Source organism: Nycticebus coucang, chromosome 18 (genome assembly GCF_027406575.1).
Source record: "Nycticebus coucang isolate mNycCou1 chromosome 18, mNycCou1.pri, whole genome shotgun sequence".
Taxonomy (NCBI): domain Eukaryota; kingdom Metazoa; phylum Chordata; class Mammalia; order Primates; family Lorisidae; genus Nycticebus; species Nycticebus coucang.
The window spans coordinates 52,869,228-52,888,531 of NC_069797.1; the positions used below are offsets into that span (position 1 = coordinate 52,869,228).

At 46.0% G+C, this 19,304-nt stretch overlaps 1 protein-coding gene across 1 annotated transcript in view; it reads left to right on the plus strand.

The window, feature by feature from the left end:
* TTLL6 (tubulin tyrosine ligase like 6) overlaps positions 1 to 16,626 on the plus strand; it is a 40,975-nt gene extending 24,349 nt beyond the window's left edge. Inside the window, 6 exon segments of the mRNA XM_053570122.1 lie at positions 1,440 to 1,628; positions 2,416 to 2,590; positions 3,539 to 3,790; positions 10,928 to 11,303; positions 11,759 to 12,027; positions 15,982 to 16,626. Coding sequence (XP_053426097.1) covers positions 1,440 to 1,628; positions 2,416 to 2,590; positions 3,539 to 3,790; positions 10,928 to 11,303; positions 11,759 to 12,027 — 1,261 coding nt within the window. The 3' untranslated portion in view covers positions 15,982 to 16,626.
* Positions 16,627 to 19,304: the final 2,678 nt, after the last annotated feature.

Here is a 19,304-nt window from a genome sequence, read left to right on the forward strand (position 1 = left end):
GGCTCAGAGGAGTAGGGTGCTGGTCCCATATGCTGGAGGTGGTGGGTTCAAACCCAGCCCTGGCCAAAAAACTGCAAAAAAAAAAAAAGTAGTGGGATATGGTGATGTGCACCTGTAATCACAGCTATTTAGGAGGCTTAGGCAGGAAGAAGCTTGAGCTCAGGAGTTGGAGACTGCAGTGAACTATAATTTTGCTACTGTACTCCAGCCTGGGTGATGGAGCAAGACACTGTGTCCAAAAAACAAGAAAAGAATTATTGATCTATTGATCTAAAAAAATAAAGCCATTCCTTTCTTTTTACTGAAGAGAAGGATTTGCTCCTTACCCCATGCTCCAGTGCTGCCAGGTGCTGATGTCTCCTGCTTCTGCTCAGCATTGTTTACCGTGGAACTAGAATCTTCACTTTGTGGGGTGGTCCTAGTGTCAGAGACTCTGAGCCTGGTGGAGGAAATATCTTTGTTCTTTTATGGTCCCAATACAGCCCCCTGCTCTCTTCTAGCACCCTCTCCAGAGCACAGCCAGCCTCATCCTTCAGGTCTGAGTTTCTGGAACTGGTACCATAAATAACGTCTACGTTTGTTTGGATAATACTGTGTTTCTCAGGCACTGTCACCTGTACTGTCTTCCCTATAAGGAGCAGGGAGGGCGGGAGGATGGGGTGGTGTGTGGTCCTGTTCTTGAAGGCAAGATACCAAGACTCCAGAAACAGAACGGACTTGCACAAGGTCACCTCACTGGTAAGTGACAGGTCTGGATCCAGAGCTCAAGGCCTGGATTTGTGGCCGGGGATTCCAGGATCCCTTCCACTGTGCAATGCCATTTCTAAATTCCTCTTGCGAAGGAAGCAGCTCCCATATGGGGGAGCGCCCATCAGGGTAAGGGCCTCCTCTGAACCAGTCTTCTCCTTTATTGGGCCCTGGATATTTGAGTGGCTCTTGGTTTCTTTGCTGTAAAAGGAGGCCTATCATTCCTCCCAACCTGACCTCCACCTCCCTGGGGGGCTGTGAGGAAGAATGAGATCATGACAGCTCGTAAAGACTCATCAAGCTCATCCAAGAAGCCCTCAAATTTAGCAAAACACAAGCTGCCATTCTCCAGAGAGGGTGATCAGGGCTGTGGATGGGAAGGTGGTGACAGTCTGCCTGGGCAGAACTGAGCTGAGGGGAAAACAGGTTTTACTTATAACAGGAGAGAATTTGGTGTGCTGTCAGAAAAAAAAAAAACAGAAAAAAAACCTGTTCTAATCAGCTCTTCCTACATTATGACAACAGCTGTCCCAGGTCTCTTTTTAGGGAAATGTTCATGCATTTACTTAGGAAATACTGATTGATTCCTATTATGCGCAAGGACTCCATTAGCCCTAGAAGGAACAAAGCCTGTGGCCCAGGCTTTGTCCCAAGAAAACTGAACTGCAGCCCTGTGTTCTGCTTCCCAACAGGATTGAGGAAACCAGGGGTTACCAGGCCACATGGTTACAAAAAACTGAGAAGTATGAGAAAGAAAACTGTGGAGGGTTCCGACTGATCTATCCCAGTCTGAACTCAGAGAAGTATGAGAAGTTTTTTCAAGACAACAGCTCTGTCTTCCAGAATACCGCTGCGTCTAGGGCCCGGGAGGTGTATGCCCGGTAGGAAGGGCTCTGGGACGAGCTGGGTGGGGTGTTTGGGGGATAGTCTCAGAACTGCGGTCCCTAACCTGGAAGCTGCCAGAGGAGCATTTGCTCTGGTCTCACAAGGACCAGGAATTGGAAGATTCCCTAGTGTGGGCTAAAGAAAGGTAGCTATTTCTAGAAACTCCCTCCAGGATGCCCCCCGCCTCAGAGCTGCCCTGTGGATTCAACACAGGCATAAAATCTAAGAGTTGGGATTCATCCCATAGAGTTCAGTCCCCGCTCCCCAACTCACTTTATGGAATGGGAGGTCAAAGCAGAGAGGGGGTCACATAGAAAGATTATGACAGAGGAGGGACTAGAACCACTCCTGTCTCCTGACTCATGAGACCGAATTATTTCCACTATATATGTCACTCTTAGGACCCATTGGCCAGAGAGGCCCAGCATATGAAGTGGCCCAACATGGAACCCCTAGCTTAGCTTCCTTTGCAGACCCTCTTCCCAGCACTTGCCATGGTTGGGAACTGGCCTGTTGGGAAGTTGATGGCGGGGAGAAAGGGTATGGTGGAGGAGGAGGTAGCATCTCTCTTTGGATGCTGTGACCCAGACTGGTGACAGTTTTCTTGGAGGGATGACTCTTCCCCCCATACCCTACTCTTTGGCCTTCAATCACTTGCACAGACTAGAAGGGAGCTTGGTGCATTCCACCACTTCGCCCAGGCTGGCCCATCCCTCAGGGAGAATGCCTACCTGTACAGCCTGTCCCTGACCTCGTGACACTTACTTGTTCCTCTGTGGACAGGAAACTGATCCAGGAGCTGAGACTAAAACAGGAGAAAAAATCTTTCCAAACCAAGGAGAAGAAGGTAGAGATGCAGGGCGAATCAGTAGGCGAGCAGGCCAAGCGCAAGAATGCGAGGAGCTGGCAACAGAAACAACAGAAACACAAGGCTGCCACCCGTGTCACCTTCAAACAAGTAAACCCGGACGGGAGGGGAGCACACGTACCTAGCACCCTTCCCCAGCTGGGACCAATCCGCGGTGGATTCCTGAGGAGACCACTGCTTGGAGCCCAGACACACTGAAGGGCTATGCAGACGCGTGGGCAGCAGGAGGGGAGCCCCAAAGGCACATGTGCCATTGTCTTTGGAGGATCCCTGCATCTAGATAGTAGGGAACTGTCACTGGTCTGCCTACTTGCCTCCTCCAGTAGGAATAAAAGCAGCTAGGCAGGCCGTGCTAGGAGGCTGGGCATGAACCCCACGAAGAGAGCAGGCTCCAGGACTGCATGCAGGAGTGGTCTTTGGCTCCTGCTTGGGTTGGAGCCCTCCCCTCCAGCAGGCCAGGAGCACAACCAAAAGAGCAGGCCACTGGGAAGAGCTTCTAGGAGTTCTCTGAACATCACATGGGATGGCTGACCATGGCAGCAGGTCCTTCCAACCTGCTATCTGTGCAAAATGAGGGACAGCCAAAGCTGTGGGTCAGCAGTTCACTTGGTCTGTGATCTAAGTCTGGCTTCCCGATCTCTGCCCAGTACTCTCGTCTAGCTCAGTGGAAAGATTGGGTTGACTTGTCCATCCTTCTCCTTTACAAAGGCACACCTGAAAAGACAGGATCAGAGCAGGGTTTGTTTTTTTGTTTTCTTTTTTTTCATTTGACTTCATTACAGTCACAGACCCTTTGAGACTCTGATAAAAGCTATGGAATCTCTTGCCATAAAGTACACAATGCACAATTTTTAAAATGCACTTTCAAGGGGCTCAAAGCTCCCCTGAAGCCCGCTAGGGGTCCTAGAACTTTAAGAGTCCAGGCTTTGATATCAACTGCCTTTCTTCTCCTCACCTGCATCTAACTCTGGATGCAGACTACCCTGGAAGTGGACAGAGCTGGGCTCCCATGGGCTGTGTGTTTGCTCTCCTTTCCAGTACTTCCGGCCATTGACACTGATGTCCTGCACACCTGACTTGCCCTTGAGTGTCCGAGACAAAACGCAAAATGAAACAGACCGCAGCTGCAAGCAGGAGGCCCCCAAGATGGAGGCTGTTTCTCTTTCCCCAAAGCCTACATCTGTGAGGCACTCCAGTTCTGTCCCTGACCTGAGGAATTCGATTAAACCCAACACCAGAATCAAGGAGGTCAAGTCTGCCTCTGCGGTGAACATATTCACCAACACCATGGTAAGCAGAGGCCCAGTCTGGGAGTCTTGTTTTCTGGTCCCTTTTTTACTCCTGACTGGCTAGGCCCCTTCAGGAAGCCAGTGAGCCTTCCCAGGCCTCCATTTCTCAACATGAGAAGCCCATGTTTTGGAGTGGCATGTCTGCTGGGAAGATAGGCTTGGGATGGCTTTTATAACAGAAAGACCCTCTTAATCACCCCCTCTTCTAAGGCAGGTTGCCACCCCGTGGTAGTTTCCTAGGGCTGCAAATAGTCACAAACCTGGTGGCTTACAACAACACAATTAATTCTCTCATAGTTCTAGAAGCTGGAAGACTGAAATCAAGGTGTCCAGGGCCATGCTCCATCTGAAAGCTTGGGAGGATCCTTCTTTGCTTCTTGCTAGATTTTGGTGGTTGATGGCAATCCTTGGCATTGCTTGCTTTGTGGCAGCATAATTCCAACCTCTGCCTCTGCTGATGCATGGCCTTCTTCCCTGGGTTTCTCCCCTGAGTATCCTCATGTAGACTTCTTATAAGTCTATCAGTCAATGGATTTAGGGACTACTCTAATGCAGTAGGACCTCATCTTAACTTTAATCCTACCTGCAAAGACCCCCCCACTTTGCAAATATGATCACATCCTGAGAGGTTCCAGTGGACATGAATTTTGGGGTATACCTTTAAACTCAGTATATCTCTTAAATCCCTTCCTTCCTTCCTTCCTTCCTTCCTTCCTTTCTTTTTTGAGATAGAGTCTCATTTGTTGCCCTCGGTAGAGTGCCATGGAGTCATATCTTACAGCAACCTCAAACTCTTGGGCTCAAGTGATTCTCTTGCCTTAGTCTCCCAAGTAGCTGGGATTACAGGTGCCCACAACGTCTGGCTATTTTTAGAGACAGGGTCTTGCTCTTGCTCGTGCTGGTCTTGAACCCATGAGCTCAGGCAATCCACCTGCCTCAGCCTCCCAGAGTGCTGGAATTATAGGCGTGAGCTACCGTGCCTGGTCTTAAATAGCATTTTTCAAACTTCATGGATGTATAGACATCATTGAAGGAAAGAAAACTCTCTCAGACCCTCATGGTAAACCTAACTCATTTTTATAAGTATATATAAGCATAAAATAGCTTTATACTTAGAGCTCTTATTTAACTACAGAACCAAAACAAAACAGATGATGCAAAATTCAAATAAAAAATATTAATTTAAGGTGACAGTTGATTTTTTTTTTTTTTTGAGACAGTCTGATTTTGTCACCCTTGGTAGAGTGCTGTGAGCTCACAGCAATTTCAAACTCTTGGTCTCAACCAATTCTTTTGCCTTAGCCTTCCAAGTAGCTGGGATTATAGGCACCCACCACAACACCCAGCTATTTTTTTAAAGATGGGGTCTTGCTCTTGCTCACGCTGGTCTTGAACCTGTGAGCTCAGGGCAATCCACCCACCTCGGCCTCCCAGAGTGCTAGGATTACAGGTATGAGCCACTGCACCTGGCCTGATTTTTCTATTGTTATAAAAACAAAGTTGGCACATGGATGTGGTACTAACTGCTTTAGCACACGTCCCTTTGTGTTCCTCACACTGAGGCTCACTGCGGGCCATGTGATGGCCCTACTGTAACTACTGGGAAATCAAGTACAGTAGAGAATGGTGTGATATGTTTAAAAAATCTTAACCATAGCTCACGGTAAGGTATCCACTTTATTTTATAATCCATTGCATATACAACTAGAAAAAAGTTTCTAAAACAATGCTACATTCTGTGACTCATTTAATATTTTCCATCCTGTGCCTTATCCTATTCTGTTCTTTGAAAGTTATCACTTGGCTCAGTGCCCGTAGCACAGTGGTTATGGCACTGGCCACATGCACCAAGGCTAGTGGGTTTGAGTCCAGTCTGGGTCTGCTAAACAACAATGACAACTGCAATCAAAAATAGCTGGGCGTTGTGGCAGGTACCTGTAGTCCCAGCTACTTGGGAGGCTGAGGCAAGAGAATCGCTTAAGCTGAAGAGTTTGAGGTTGCTGTGAGCTGTGACGCCACAGCACTCTACCCAGGGCTACGTAGTGAGACTCTGTCTCAAAAAAAACAAATACAAAAACAAATTATCACTTATGTTACAGCCGGGCGAAGTGGCTCACGCCATAAATCCTAGCACTTTGGGAGGCTAAGGCGGGTGGATTGTTTGAGCTCAGGAATTCGAGACGAGCCTGAGCAAGAGTGAGACCCCATATCTAAAAATAGCCTGGTATTGTGGTGGGCACCTGTAGTACCAGCTACTTGAGAGGCTGAGACAAGATGATCACCTGAGTTCAAGAGTTTGAGGTTGCTGTGAGCTATGATGCCACGGCACCCATGGCATCATAGTGATTTTCTTGCCTCACCCTCCCAAGTAGCTGGGATTACAGGCATCTGCCACAATGCCCAGCGGATGATGTCTATACATCAGTGAATGGGTATAGAGTTTCATGCTCACAAGATGCAGAAGTCCTAGAGATCTGTTGCACATCAACAGATTTGAGTGAGACTTGGTCTCAAAACAAAACAACAGAAAACAAGCCTTGGCGAAGATGTGAAGAAATTGGAACCTTTGTGCACTGTGGTGAGAATGTAAAATGGTGCAGCCTCCATGGAAAACAATGTGAAGGTTCTTCAAAAAACTAAAAGTAGAATTGCCATGCGATTTAGCAGTCCCCCTTCTGGGTATATATCCAAATAACTGAAAATATAATCCTGAGGAGGTATTTTCACACCCATGTTGATTGCAGCATTATTCATAATAACCAAGAAGTGGAAGCAACCTAAATGTCCATCAAGAGATGAATGAATAGGCTTGATGCCTGTAGCTCATCAGCTAGAGCTCTGGCCACATACACCAGGGCTGGTGGGGTCGAACCCAGCCCAGGCCTGCCAAACAGCAATAACAACTACAACAAAAAAAATAGCTGGGTGTTGTGGCGGGCGCCTATAGTCCCAGCTACTTGGGAGGCTCAGGCAAGAGAATCACTTAAGCCCAAGAATTGGAGGTTGCTGTGAGCTGTGACACTACGGCACTCTACCGAAGGCGAAATAGTGCTACTCTGTCTCAAAAAAAAAAAAATGGTATATACATACAATGGGACAGTGTTCGGCCTTAAAAAAAGAAGGAAATTCTGTCAAATGCTACAACAGAAATGAACCTTGAGGACATTTATGCTAAGTGAAATAAACCAGTCACAAAAAGACAAATACTGTTATGAGTCCACTTATAGGGGGTATCTAGAGTAGTCAGACTCTTAGAAAGTCGACTGGTGGCTTGGTGCCTGTAGCTCAGTGAGTAGGGTGCCGGCCACATACACTGAGGCTGGCAGGTTCGAGTACAGCCTGGGCCTGCTAAACAATAATGACAATTGCAACCAAAAATAGCTGGGTATTGTGGCAGGCGCCTTTAGGCCCAGCTACTTGGGAGGCTGAGAAAAGAGAATCACTTAAGCCCAAGAGTTGGAGGTTGCTGTGAGCTGTGATGTCACAGCACTCTACTGTGAGAGCGACATAGGGAGACCCTGTCTCAAAAAAAAACAACAACAAAAAAACAAGAGGCAGAACCCGTAGCTCAGTGGGTAGGGTTCTGGCTACATACACTCAGGCTGGCGGGTTTGAATCCTTTCTGGGCCAGCTAAACAACAATGACAACTACAACAAAAAAATAGCTGGGCGTTGTGGCAGGTACCTGTAGTCTCAGCTACTTGGGAGGCTGAGGGTTAGAGAATCACTTAAGCCCAAGAGTTGGAGGTTGCTTTGAACTGATGCCATGACACTATACCGAGGGTGACATAGTAAAACTCTGTCTCGAAAAAAAAGTAGACTGGTGATTGCCAGGGGTGGGATAAAGGAGGGAAGGGGAGCTGTTTAATGGGTATAGAGTTTCACACTCACAAGATGCAGAAGTCCTAGAGATCTGTTGCACACCAAACGTGCATACAGTTAACACTACTGTACTGTAGGCTTAAAAATGATGAATATGGTAAATTTTATCTTATGTGTTTTTTACCAGAATTTAAAAATAGTGAATATGCTTTGGGGATCTGGCTACCTCCAACTGGATCCTGGAGTCTCCTTTTAATAATATATATAACTTTCAGGGTGGCGCCTATGGGTCAAAGAGTAGGGCACTGGCCCCATATGCCAGAGGTGGCGGGTTCAAACCCAGCCCCGGCCATAAACTGCAAAAGAAAAAAAAAAAAAAATATATATATATATATATATATAAAACTTTCATCAAACCTCAGTTTCCTCATCTGAAGAATAGGTTTTTAGGCTAGGCACCTGCAGCTCAGTGGTTAGGACAATGGCCACATGCTCTGGGGCTGGTAGTTCAAAACTGGCCCAGGACTGCTAAACAACGACAACTGCAACAAAAAAATAGCCAGGCTTTGTGGCAGGTACCTGTAGTCCCAGCTCTTGGGAGGCTGAGGCAAGAGAATTGCTTAAGCCTAAGACTTAGAGGTTGCAGTGAGCTATGACACCACAGTACTCTACCAAGGGTGACAAAGTGAGACTCCGTCTCAGGAAAAAAAAGTAATAATAATAATGGGTTTTTAATAATAGTACCTACTCAGTAGTAGGTACTACTACTCAGCTCAGTAGTTCATGCTTATACTCTGTCTTGAAAATAAATAAATAAATGTGCCTGCCAATGGGTTACCATGAGGATTAGATGAAAGAACCTATGAACATGTGTCTGACACACAGCAGTCAGTAAACATCAGCTATTATTTTAACATTACTGCTACTTTTTTAGACTGCCCTTGTTATATTTTCATTAACCTAAAATAATCAAAGCAGTATTACTTAACTCTGAAGATATTATTTTTTGAAACAGAGTCTCAGTATGTCACCCTCAGTAGAGTGCCTTGGCATCACAGCTCACAGCAACCTCCAATTCTTGGCCTTAAGTGATTCTCTTGCCTCAGCATCCCAAGTAGCTGAGACTACAGGCATCCGCCACAATGCCCAGATAACTCTAAAGATATTTTGAAAACAATTATGGCAGCAACATATTGCTACTTTTGTTCCTTTTTTTGGATTTCACATGCAGGGAGTTGATTAATCAAACTCTGGTTCTGTATGCTTGGTTGTAGTTGGTTCAGTTAAGGTCTTTGCCTGTTTTATTTATTTTCCCTTCTTATCTTCATGCTCACCTTCCATTCTCCTGCTCTGTCCATCTTTTGTTTGTATGTTTCTTTGCAAAGTAGAGATTTTAATGCATGCATTTAAAATTTATTTAGCTGGGTGTAGTGGCTCAAGCCTGTAATCCTAGCATGCTGGGAGGCCAAGGTGGGTGGATTGCTGTAGCTTATAGGTTCCAGAACAGCCTGAGCAAGAGCGAGACCTTGTCTCTAAAACTAGCCAGGTATTGTGGCAAGAGCCTGTACTCCCAGCTATGTGGGAGGCTGAGGCAAGAGAATCACTTGAGCCCAAGAGTTGGAGGTTGCTGTGAGCTATGATGCCATGGCACTATACCGAGGCTGGCAGGTTTGAATCCTGTCTGGGCCAGCTAAACAACAATGACAACTACAACAAAAAAATAGCTGGGCGTTGTGGTGGGTGCTTGTAGTTCCAGTTACTTGGGAGGCTGAGACAAGAGAATCACTTAAGCCCAAGAGTTGGATGTTGCTGTGAGCTGTGATGCTCACTGCAACCTCTACCGAGGGCGACACAATGAAACTCTGTCTCAAAAAAAAAAAAAAAAAAGTAGACTTGTGAAAAAAAAAGTAAGACTCTACCTCAAAAAAAATATTTTTTATTTAAATGTGATTAGGTTATATAGCTCATTCTATATCCTTTTTTTTTTTTTTTTGTCTTGCTGAGCTCTATGTTTTCCCTTAATATTAAATTTCCATGCATTGCCTGGTACAGTGGCTCACGCCTGTAATCCTAGAACTTTGGGAGGATGAGGCAGGAGGACTGCTTGAGGCCAGGAGTTTGAGACCGACCTAAGCAAGAGCAAGACCCCACCTCTACTGAAAATAGAAAAATTAGCCAGGTGTGGTGGTGTGCACCTGTAGTCCCGGCTACTAGGGAGACTAAGGCAGGAAGATCACTTGAGCCTAGGAGTTTGAGGTTGCAGTGAGATGTGATGACACCACTGCACTTTAGTCTGGGCAGTAGAGTGAGACCCTGTCTCAAAAAACAAAAATTACATGCATTGGAATGCTTAAACCTTAACTGTACATATCTGACAAATAAGTATACCCATGTTACCCATACACCTGCCATAATATAGAACATTTTGACATCTCCAAAAATTCCCTCTGTCCTTTCCCAGGTAGTCTATATCCCTATTCTCTCCAAAGTATCTACTATCTTGATTCTGACTTCTCTGACTTTTTTTCACCTTAAATTAATTGTCATTAAAGCTCCTATGAACATCCCTATACAAATCTTTTATGGACATACATTTTCATTTCTCTTGAATAACTACCTAGGAGAAGAATTCCTGATTCAAAGGGTAAATCTATGTATAACTTCATAAGAAACTCCAAACTCTTTATCCAAGGTGATCATAGCATTGTACATTTGAACTAGCAATGTGTGAGAGTTCCAGTTGCTCCATCTGTTTGTCAGCATTTGGTGTTATGTCTTTTTAATTGTAGCCACTCTAATGGTTATGTTATGATATTTCATTGTAGTTTTAATTTGTATTTCCCCTTTATTTGTAGAGAGTCTATTCAAGTTTTTGGTTCCCCTCTTTTTTTTAAATAGGATTGTTTGCCTTTTTATTATTAAATTGTAAGAATTCTTTTTTTTTTGAGGCAGAGTCTCATTATGTTGCCCTTGGTAGAGTGCTATGGCGTCACAGCTCACAGCAACCTCAAACTCTTGGGCTCAAGTGATTCTCTTGCCTCAGCTTCCCAAGTAGCTGGGACTACAGGCGCCCGCCACAATGCCCAGCTATTTTTTTGTTGTTTTTGTGGTTGTCATTGTTATTTAGCAGGCCCAGGCTGGGTTTGATCCAGCCCAGTGTATGTGGCCGGCATGGTAACCACTGAGTATGGGCGCCAAGCCTGACCTCATCTTTCTTGCTGCTAATGAACCCAGCTCCTGGTCTGTTTTAATCAAGAATAGGATGGGAAGGAGCCCTGTTTTCCACAATCTCATTTTGAACTATCTTCTCTTCTAGCCCTTAAGCTCAGTAGAAACCTCCCTAGAATCCTCCTCCCAGATCTCAACCTCCCCAGTGTCTTTGTCAACCTGGACCATGTCTGCTAGCTACTGCTCTGTGCGCAGCAGCCCAGAGATGGACAGGATGGTCTCCTTTAAATGCAAGCAACAGCAGCTCTCTCCGCAGCTCATCCAGGAGAAAATCTCGAAAACTTCTCTGTCTACAAAACCCCTTAGCTTCTCTGGGAGTCTGAACCCAAGCTGGTGTTCACTAAAGAATGACATGAAGAAGCCATATTCCGTGCCAGAACTATTCACCAACGCTTACATGAGGAGGAAGTTCTCCTTCTTCCCAGCTCACTACAGCACAAAGCTGAAGCCAAGTCACCAACTGCGTGAGTGTCAGTGTATAGGGGGTGAGGCAAAGCAGCAGAACCAGTCCCAATCTTTGAGGAGCCCCTCGTCTGGGAGGGGGGGACGCAGCTTCTGCCCTCAAAGATACCCCCGTTTGATGGTGGAGACATAGTTCATGCCCTAAGGGAGTCTCTAGTCTGACTGAGAAGATAAAAAACTAAAAAGAGAATGCTATGGATGAGTCCACTTTCACTCAACATCTCCTTGTTCTCCTTCAGATGAGGCCCACTCAGCTGAGTCTGTAGCAGGTACGGATGCTAAGTATGAACAATGGGGAAGAAGAGCTATTTGGAAGAAAGGAGCAGTGGCTGATTCTGGTTCAGAGAGCTTCAGCCACTTCCAGGCCATGGGATCCTAGCGGGAGGTGCCCTTCACCAGGAATTTGTGCTGAATCCAGCAGTGCACATGAATAATGCTCATGCTTTTGCCTTTCCAGAAAACCCCGCCCTGCCCAAGGAGTGTTACTCCGGCAGCCGCAGCTGTGGTGAAAAGAAGCAGTTGGATGTGTCCTCCCTCCTCCTCTTGCAGAGTCCTCACAGCTGTGATATTTCTCTGAATGACCTGCTGGTGGTTGCCACTCCAGCTCACCTGGATCTGAGGCCTGGCAGAAGCCATACAGGTGCTGCGAAGGACCCGAGTACTCAGGATCAGCAAGCATATAGTTACTGCCAGGCCTCTGGCCAAAAAGGATGGGAGAGGAAATAGGTAGGCCGACTATAGCCCCTTAATGTATTTAGTGCATTGGCAGGCACTTGCGGTATCTTCCTAGAATGCTGGGTAGACAAGAGGATGAATGGATTGATAAAGACATAAAGGTCAGTGGGTGATTAAGACTCATCTCATTCAAAACGTGACCCCCAAGCTGGGCATTGTGGGGGGCACCTATAGTTCCAGCTACTTGAGAGGCTGAGACAAGAGAATCACTTAAGTCCAAGAATTTGAGGTTGCTGTGAGCTGTGATGCCACGGCATTCTACCCAGGGCAACATAGTGAGCCTGTCTCAAAAAAAAAAAAAAGTGACCCCCATGCTGTGTGTATTTCTGATACATCTGGTCTGCCCCCACCACAAGGCTCACTTTGCCTGTCATCCACTCATAGCTAAAATTGAGGGAGTCCTATATACAGGTTCCAGTATTAGAACCATGCCAACTATGAGAGGTTGGTTTTCATACCCTTCAAGTTGTGCCAGCCTGGGCTAAGCCTAGGTCAGTTGCCCCAAAGGCTGTCCCTGTAATGGGGTATACTGAGGGGACAGAGCAACAGAACAGTGGGGTCTGAGAAGATATGGAACCACAGACCTTTGAGAAGCTTTGATTCCACTATGTGAAAAGACCAAGGACATAGTAAAAATTGTGCGTAAGAACTTAGGAGAACTCTACAACATAGCATTGTGTGGGGCAGAGGAATCTGGGCTGCCCAGCTGCCTATAGAGAAAGGTTACAGGTTTGAATTGTCTCCCTCACCCTGTCACCTAAGGCAGACTGTGTCCAGATACTCTGCTCTGGCCCCTTTGTAACCAGTAGTTCACATGTCAGGAGGGCCTGTGAGGAAGCATCAGCCCACGGGCATTCCCTTGGGTGCGTGTAAAAATGCACATTCTAGGGCCTATTCCCAGAAATTTCAATCCAGATGGTCCTGGGTGGGAGGCCCAGGAATCTGCCTTTTCCATGCTCCTTTAGTTGATTCTCATACTTTTCTCCCCATGCATTGAGAAGAACTGGGACCGATGTTCCCCAAACTTCCCTGCTGATAAGAATTGTGGCTGAGGCTTTCTCAGGGCACATCCCCTGGAAATTTGGGCACTAGAGATCTGAGATGGGGCCCTGGGAATTCATATTTTGGTCAGGTATCTTTTGTATGGGTAATAAGTACTGTCTTGCATTTAGATCCAGGCCTGGGCAAGAAAAGCCTGTGATAGCCAGCCCTGATCTGTGGGTCTGTTCTTGGGGTGAAACTCTCTGAACCTTAGAGAGCTCCACCCCACCCTCACTGTCTTTTTTTTTTTTCTGGGAGACAGAGTCTCACTTTGTCACCCTCTGTAGATTGCTGTAGCATCCTAGCTCACAGCAACCTCAAACTCTTGGGCTCAAGTGATTCTCTTAACTCAGCTTCGCCAGTAGCTGGGATTACAGGCGCCCACCACAATGCCTGGCTATTTCTCTGTAGAGATGGTGTCTCACTCTAGCTCAGACTGGTCTCAAACTTCTGAGCTCAAGAAATCTACCACCTCAGCCTCCCAGAGTGCTAGGATTATAGGCGTGAGCCACTGCCTTTGCCCCTCACCCTTACTGTCTTAAGCACAAGGCTCATAATATGTTGGTACTGGAATTTTAAGTAAAGATGGCTACTTATTTATTGCTATCTGTTTCTGTTATTACAAAAAGGGAGGCTGATGTAGATCACAGTGAAAACTCATCTTCAGTGGAACTGTTACAAATAATAATGATCAAATGCCACACAAAGAAAAAGAAGAGATAATTAGAGGAAGAGAGTGTTTTGACCATTGAATTTGGCTCTGAATTTCTGCAGAAAAGACCAAATTTAGCGTTTTGTTTTGGTCTTTTTTTGTCTGGAAAATCAGAAAAGAGACTCTCTAGTGGCATGGATCGTGTCTCTACTATCAGGATCTCCTTGAAGGTAGGGGCTGTGACCCTTCCCCCCAGACTGGGAGCTCCCCAACAATTAGGATTAGTCCTATTGGTTTCTCTCCCCTTTAAGCTCCCGGCATATCCCTATAAACACTGGGACTCACCTTCTTTGGGTCATAGTGAATCCTATATCCCCGTGTACACTTAGTATCAGCTTTGGGTTGTAATGAGCTGGGAGCAAGAAGAGCATCCCCCTTAGTTGAACCTTGGTGAATATCTCTGACATCAAATGCTTCTTTGTGACATTCTTGAGCAAAGGCCAACTTGGGTTCAGACTCCCTGAGAATCTCCAGGATTCTGTAAACAGAGGTTTCAGTATTTTCTCCTAGATGAGTAAAAATAAATCAAGTTGTTCTCGGGTGGCGCCTGTGGCTCAGTGAGTAGGGCGCCAGCCCCATATGCCGAGGGTGGCGGGTTCAAACCCAGCCCCGACCAAACTGCAACCAAAAAATAGCCGGGCGTTGTGGCGGGCGCCTGTAGTCCCAGCTGCTCGGGAGGCTGAGGCAAGAGAATCGCGTAAGCCCAAGGGTTAGAGGTTGCTGTGAGCCGTGTGATGCCACGGCACTCTACCCGAGGGCGGTACAGTGAGACTCTGTCTCTACAAAAAAAAAAAAAAAAAAAAAAAATCAAGTTGTTCTCTAAGAGAGATGTCTTTCCCTGGCTCTAATATTGAAAAGCAGTTTACCATGTGGAATCTCATTTATAGATGTCTACTACACACGTGCTGTAGTTGGCAATGTCTGAGGGCACTGCCAGCTGTGGATCAGGGGTTTCCTCGGTAAGTGTCAGAACATTAACACCTTCCATATGTCAAGACTCCAAACTATATCTCACAGAATGCTGTGAAGTTGGCAAGGCAGATGTCATTACGTTATTCCCAATTTGCAGATGAAGAAAATCAAGGTTTTAAGGACATTAAATGATTTGCCCAACCTCATACAAGTGTTGCTCTATGAACAACGAGCCTGATAAGATGTTCCTTTCTCTACCATTCTGCTATGAACTTAAAGGCTGTCTTGACCCACGTGAGAAATGGAGCCCTGATGAATTCTTCCATTTTTCTGTTTACATCACTATAACCTCATTATTTTTCCTCTGGACCCACTTTCACAGTGGGTTGATCAGAGAGGCCAGGGTGCAGAACTGTATGAATTCTAGGGCCAGGTGCAGTGGCTCATGCCTATAATTATAGCACTCTGGGAGGCCAAGGTGGGCAGATCACTTGAGCTCACGAGTTCGAGACCAGCCTGAGCAAAAGTGAGACCCCATCTCTAAAAACAGCTGGGCGTTGTGGTGGGTGCCTGCAGTCCCAGCTACTGGGAAGGCTGAGAAAAGAGTATTGCTTGAGCCCAAGAGTTTGTGGTTGCTGTGAACTATGATGGTGCCACGGCACTCTTCAGAGGGTGACAAAGTAAAACTCTATCTCAAAAAAGAAAAAAATAACAGTTGAATTCTAAAGGATAAGTAATCCATCTTGTAGGATTTTAAGGATGATTCAGTGGCTTAGTAAAGTGGGATATCTTGCATCTTACCAAGTAAATGATAGTTAAAATGATAGTGATGATGACGATGGTCGTGATGATGATGATGATATTGTGCTGAGGGCGATGAGCCCAGACTGAACTGGATCAAGACACACTTGGTTTTGGTGTACTAAAAGCATTGCATCTCAGCCCTCAAGGCTTTGTTATTCTCTTTTTCCAAATGGGAAAACCACACTTAGAGAGGTTAAGTAACTTGTCCCAGGGCACACAGCTTCTTAACCGCTATCATATATGATCTCCAGCTAGCCATACTAGCAGCTCTAAATGATCCATATCAAATATCCAGGACAGTAAGGCTATAGGAAGCTGAATATTGTTAGGTTAAATGAGCTTCTGGTGACTATAGATATGAATCACCTAAGCACGTTTTAATTCCTTAGCAATAGTGATGATGAGTTAATTGCTTTAATAGTCTAGGGACCATTTTAAAGGAGAAATCTAAGAAAAATCTTTCTTTTTCCCTCCAGAACCAGACTATATCTCTGCCATTATTTCCCTTACTACCTCTTGCAAGAAATGATTTGTCTCTTCCCACGGTGTCTCCAGTGTCCACAGAATCAACTGAAAGTTTTATTTCCTCATGTAGATATCCTGGGTCTTGTAAATATCTCCCATCAGCAGCACTGAAGCACAGCCTTGCCTCTGTATCCACCCAGCTGGTCTCTAGTGCTAGAGGACCGTGACTTCTGCGAGGCAATTGGTGCTACCCCAGGACACACCCTGGTTGCCCTGCCAATGGTACTTCTCTGGGTCCCTCACTGGCACTGCCATCCAGAACACTATTCCAGATAGGAATAATGTTTCTGGGAAGGGCTCATGATTTCCAGGAGTCCAAAGCCCTCAGGTCACTAGTAGGACTATGCCAGTTAAGCCTTCATCTCTGAAGATAAAAGACAGGGCTAGGCATGACGGAGAATTCTGAACCCTGAATAAGAGAATTGGAGCAGCTGCAGCTTCACCACCAGATAAAGACCAGACCTCCTTCTGCCCCAGCCAGCCAAAAGACCTGCCACCTCAGCGCCTGAACATCTTCCCACTACCTCTCTTATCAGCCCAACTCAGTCTTACAGATGAAGGCAGAGGTGAGATGAAAGGACCCAGCCTGAAGGTGTTTTTTCCACCCACGTGCAGAAACAATGCAACTCCTCCTAGGTGTACATTAATAAATTGCCATGCCCAATGCCAGCACGAGGAGCCTGATTCAGAGGGAGAATGGGAAGGGGAGGTGGGGGAGATAACTCTAGTGAGCACCCTCACTAAGAAAGCTTCATCCCAGCACTCTGGGAGCCCAAGGAGGGTGGATTGCTTGAGCTCAGGAGTTTGAAACGGGCCTGAGTTGGAGTGAGACCCCAGCTGGGGTCTAAAAATAGCCCAGCTTGTGGCAGGCACCGATAGTCCCAGCTACATGGGAGGCTGAGGCAAGAGAATCACTTGAGCCCAGGAGTTCGAGGTTGCTGTGAGCTATGACACTACAGCACTCTACCAAGGGTGACACCACCACCACCCCCCAAAAAAAGGAAAGAAAGAAACCTCCAATTACATTGGAGCTCCTGACTATATATCAGGAGCCTTTGAAGACTATCTCGGGGCAAGTAGTGTCAAGCCCTGCCCTCCTTGCTGGGAGCCCAGATCTTGAGGTGGCCTTCTCTGGGGCAATGGCTCTGCTGACTCTCCCCAGCACAGGTCCTGGTTTGACCCCAGGCATAACATCTTTCCTTATCTACCTTCTTGCTCTCTGCCCTCTCCAGGAATGTGATCCATGATTTTTGCCTCATTTGCTCCTCCTGAGTTAGATCCCTAGTGAGAGCTTTGGAGAAATACGGGCGGGGAGGAGAAAGAGGTCTAAAGACAAGCTCTTGCTTCATGATGCTGACCTAGCTTTGCCTTATGGGTTCCCATTGAAATGAATTTCTAGCCTCAAGGATGTTGAGGGAGTCTCAGATACTTGAAGCCCTCAGGCAGAAACCTTAGTTATCCAAGGTATTGAACGGCGAATTAGACTCAGGCCATTTGTGTCCCACCGTGAAATACAGTATGGACACAACCTCTTCATCCTCATTTGGGCCTGGTCCTCAAGGGTCATGGTATAGTGTTCTTTTTAATATAAGTCAGAGCCCTTCTGGATGGCAGAAGAAGCAGGCCTGGTTACCACCGGCAGACAGTAAAGGCTTAATTGTCGCCTCAACTTCTACTTCACTGGCCCTTTCCTGATGCCATTCCCGAGGCTCAAAAGAGACTGATCCGAGGTTGTCAGCCTGAGACTTGGCCAGGGCAGTGGCTCACGCCTGTAATCCTAGCACTCTGGGGGGCTGAGGCGGGAGGATTGTTTGAAGTCAGGAGTTTGAGATCAGCTTAAGCAAAGGGAGACTCAGGCTCTACTAAAAACAGAAATTAGCCATGGGTAGTGGCAGGCATGTGTATAGTCCCAGCTACTTGGGAGGCTGAGGCAGGAGGATCACTTGAGCTTAGGAGTTTGAGGTTGCTATGAGCTATGATGCCATGGCATTCTAGCATATGAAACAGAGTGAGACTCTGTCTCAAAAAAAAAAAAATTAAGACTCGCTGGTGCTTCCTAAAAGTGCTACAACTGTTCCCTTTTCTCCCTGGTCCTTAATCCTAGCCAGTCAAGGGTTTCTGAGGTGATGCAATAAAGTATTTTAATAATGTGAAATCAGGATTATTTGTCTTTCTAAGGAACACTTTGGTGCCACTTTCTAAAGAACCTTTGATCCTAGGGACAGAGCATCCAATCCATGTAGTCACACAGGGCCCTGCACTTGGGTTAGTGTTCTGTTGCCACTATCTTGAAATTCTGAATAATTTCTGAACGTGGAACCCTGCATTTTTATTTCACCCTGGACCCACCCAATTTTGTAGCAGGTCCTGATCAGAGGCTTTAATAGCTCTGGGTTATCCAATGAGAAGGAAAAAATGCCAGGCTGCCAAAAACAGAACAACTGTTTGTTGAATGCTTCTGGGGGACAAGGAAATGCTTGTGGCAGTCCTTGCCTCTGTGGAGTATAAGTGGAGGAAGATGACTAGCTTGAGTTAAATGCCACTAAAAAAGATTGTCAGTAGATGAGAAAGAAATACCCTCACTTTTAGTTGGTAGGATTAAATCCTCTTCATTGGAAGAGGTGATGTTTGAGATGGTGGCAGGAAAGGATAAATTGGATTTTAAAAAGTGGATATAAGACCAGGCATGGTGGCCTGTAATCCTAGCACTCTGCGAGGCCAAGGCATGTGGATCGCTTGAGCTCAGGAGTTCAAGACCAACCTGAAAGAATAAGACACCTGTCTCTACTAAAAATGAAAAATTGAGGCAAGAGGATTACTTCAGCCCAAGAGTTTGAGGTTGCTGTGAGCTATGATGCCATGGCACTCTACCCAGGGTGACAGAAATTGTCTCAAAATAAATAAATAAAAGTGGATATAAGGTGTGAACTGAGGTATAGTGGCCTGGAAGAAAATAAAAATAACCCTGAACATGATAAAGAGGCAAAGTCTAGTCCAATTTGGCTGGATCAGAAAGGAAAATTGGGAGAAGATAAAAAGATAGTTTAAGAGACCATCTTAGATAGCTGAGGGCCCTTTGTTCATGTCACTTCCCCACGATAATGATTTGTTTGTATGGCTGTCTCTATACTGGAATGTACCATGTCTTTACATCCTTTTTTTTTTTTTTTGGAAACAAGGTCATATTCTGTTGCCCAGGCTGGAGTATAGTGGCACAATTATAGCTTACTGCAGCCTTGAACTCAAGAGATCCTTCTACCTTAGCCTTCAGAGT